Source organism: Mizuhopecten yessoensis, unplaced genomic scaffold (assembly GCF_002113885.1).
Source record: "Mizuhopecten yessoensis strain PY_sf001 unplaced genomic scaffold, ASM211388v2 scaffold10783, whole genome shotgun sequence".
Lineage (NCBI taxonomy): Eukaryota > Metazoa > Mollusca > Bivalvia > Pectinida > Pectinidae > Mizuhopecten > Mizuhopecten yessoensis.
The window spans coordinates 57,742-59,383 of record NW_018408719.1 but is presented as its reverse complement, the minus strand read 5'-3'; the positions used below and the strand labels follow the sequence as shown (position 1 = coordinate 59,383).

General features: G+C 40.0%; 1 protein-coding gene across 1 annotated transcript in view; it reads right to left on the bottom strand.

Moving 5' to 3' along the window:
• LOC110462406 (amine sulfotransferase-like) overlaps positions 1-1,152 on the bottom strand; it is a 10,661-nt gene extending 9,509 nt beyond the window's left edge. Inside the window, exon 1 of the mRNA XM_021516355.1 lies at positions 825-1,152. Coding sequence (XP_021372030.1) covers positions 825-999 — 175 coding nt within the window. The 5' untranslated portion in view covers positions 1,000-1,152. The remainder of the gene's footprint in view (positions 1-824) is intronic.
• Positions 1,153-1,642: the final 490 nt, after the last annotated feature.

Sequence of the window (1,642 nt, the reverse complement as noted above, 5' to 3'; positions counted from 1 at the left end):
TTTTTAATACAATTGACCCCTGTGACCTTGAATATGATTGAAGGTCATTCATTTGAACAAACTTGGTAGCCCTTCACCCAAGCATGCTACTGGCCAAATATCAACTCCCTGGGCATTTTGGTTATTGAGAAGAAGATGTTTAAAGTTTTTGACATATTTGACCCCTGTGACCTTGAAAATTGGTGAAGGTCATTAATTTTAACAAACTTTGTAGCCCTTCATCCAAGTTTGCTTCTGGCCAAATATCATCACCCTAGGCCTTTTGGTTATAAAGAAGAAGTCGTTTAAAGTAAAATATTGACGCCGGACGACGGACGGACAACGGATGCCGCGCCACGGCATTAGCTCACTTGGCACTTCCAGGTGCGCTAAAAATGCCAGCGTCAGCACATGTAAAACAATTGAACACTGTTAACCGTAGACTGCCTACCAGCCCCTAAGTTCTAAACTGCATTTTATTACTAGCTTATCATCCCTAGTCTATAACTTAGAATGAGACATCCAAGTGATCAAAATTATCAAAATTAAGTTTTTCTAAATAATTTAATATTCTAGAGATGGGGCCAGTCTATATTAACCAGTTAAAACGAAATTTTAACAGGAATTTAGAATTTAGAATAATTTTGCTTGAAAAGTACAATATGATTTTTGTGCACAAACTTCTAAAATGCGACATGCACCTGTGGTAGTAATATCCCGGCGGTTCTGTATTATGTAAAGGTACGTACATGTAAAACCATACACGCTTCGTCATAGAAATTCTCGTTGTTACTCTGAGCATTTCTGAGAACATGTCGACACGATACAGTTAAAATAAAGTGTACCTGACTTTGGGTAGGAGAGTACAAAAGTGTCATCGTCACGGACTTCCATGTTTTCTAGCCTCTCCAGTTGATCCTTGACATTTCCAGGAATAATACTGGCGTAATATTTCCCTTTGTATTTTTTGGTTTTCAGGCAATTTCCATCTGAATCTTTCTCCTCAACCCACTCGCACATCGTGTGATTTGTAAGGTCTGAATGCTCGGCTGCTAACTAAAGTTTGGAGGAATTACAATACACATGTGTATATACCTACAACCCAGACAGCCGGGTTCGAATATATAGGTCAAACAAAGTACACATAAGCTGTGATGACCACAGAGATAGGTTACCAGCTGGTGAACTACGACCACAGGTGTAGAGTCTTCATTAATGAAGCTTTGACAAAACAAAGAGCAGCACTGTTCAAGAAAACAAGGGATCTTGTCAAAGATAAAAAAAATACTCAGTTGCTCGACCTACTGTTATTACTTTCCTCAAGTTTCTGCATATTTTTTTGTATGTGTTAGTAGTATCAGGGATGTGTACATCCCTGGTAGTATGTAAGTATGTTTGTGTGTGATTGTAAGCTATGTTATAGCAGGGACAGTATATAGAGGGGATTGGCAACTCTGCCCCAGTCAAGATTCTATAGCACGTCGCTTTTGTGTTTGTTCACCGAACCGCGAAGTCATCGAGAGCCCCTCTCGATCAGCCTGCGCTTGCGCACTAGCGTTAAAATTAAGCACGCACCTGCTTTCGGTGTCATGTCACAATCTCGCCGAGATCGAAGTGTTTTGATAACGGTTAGCCCTAATTGGGACTGTGTATTAGTAGGTCT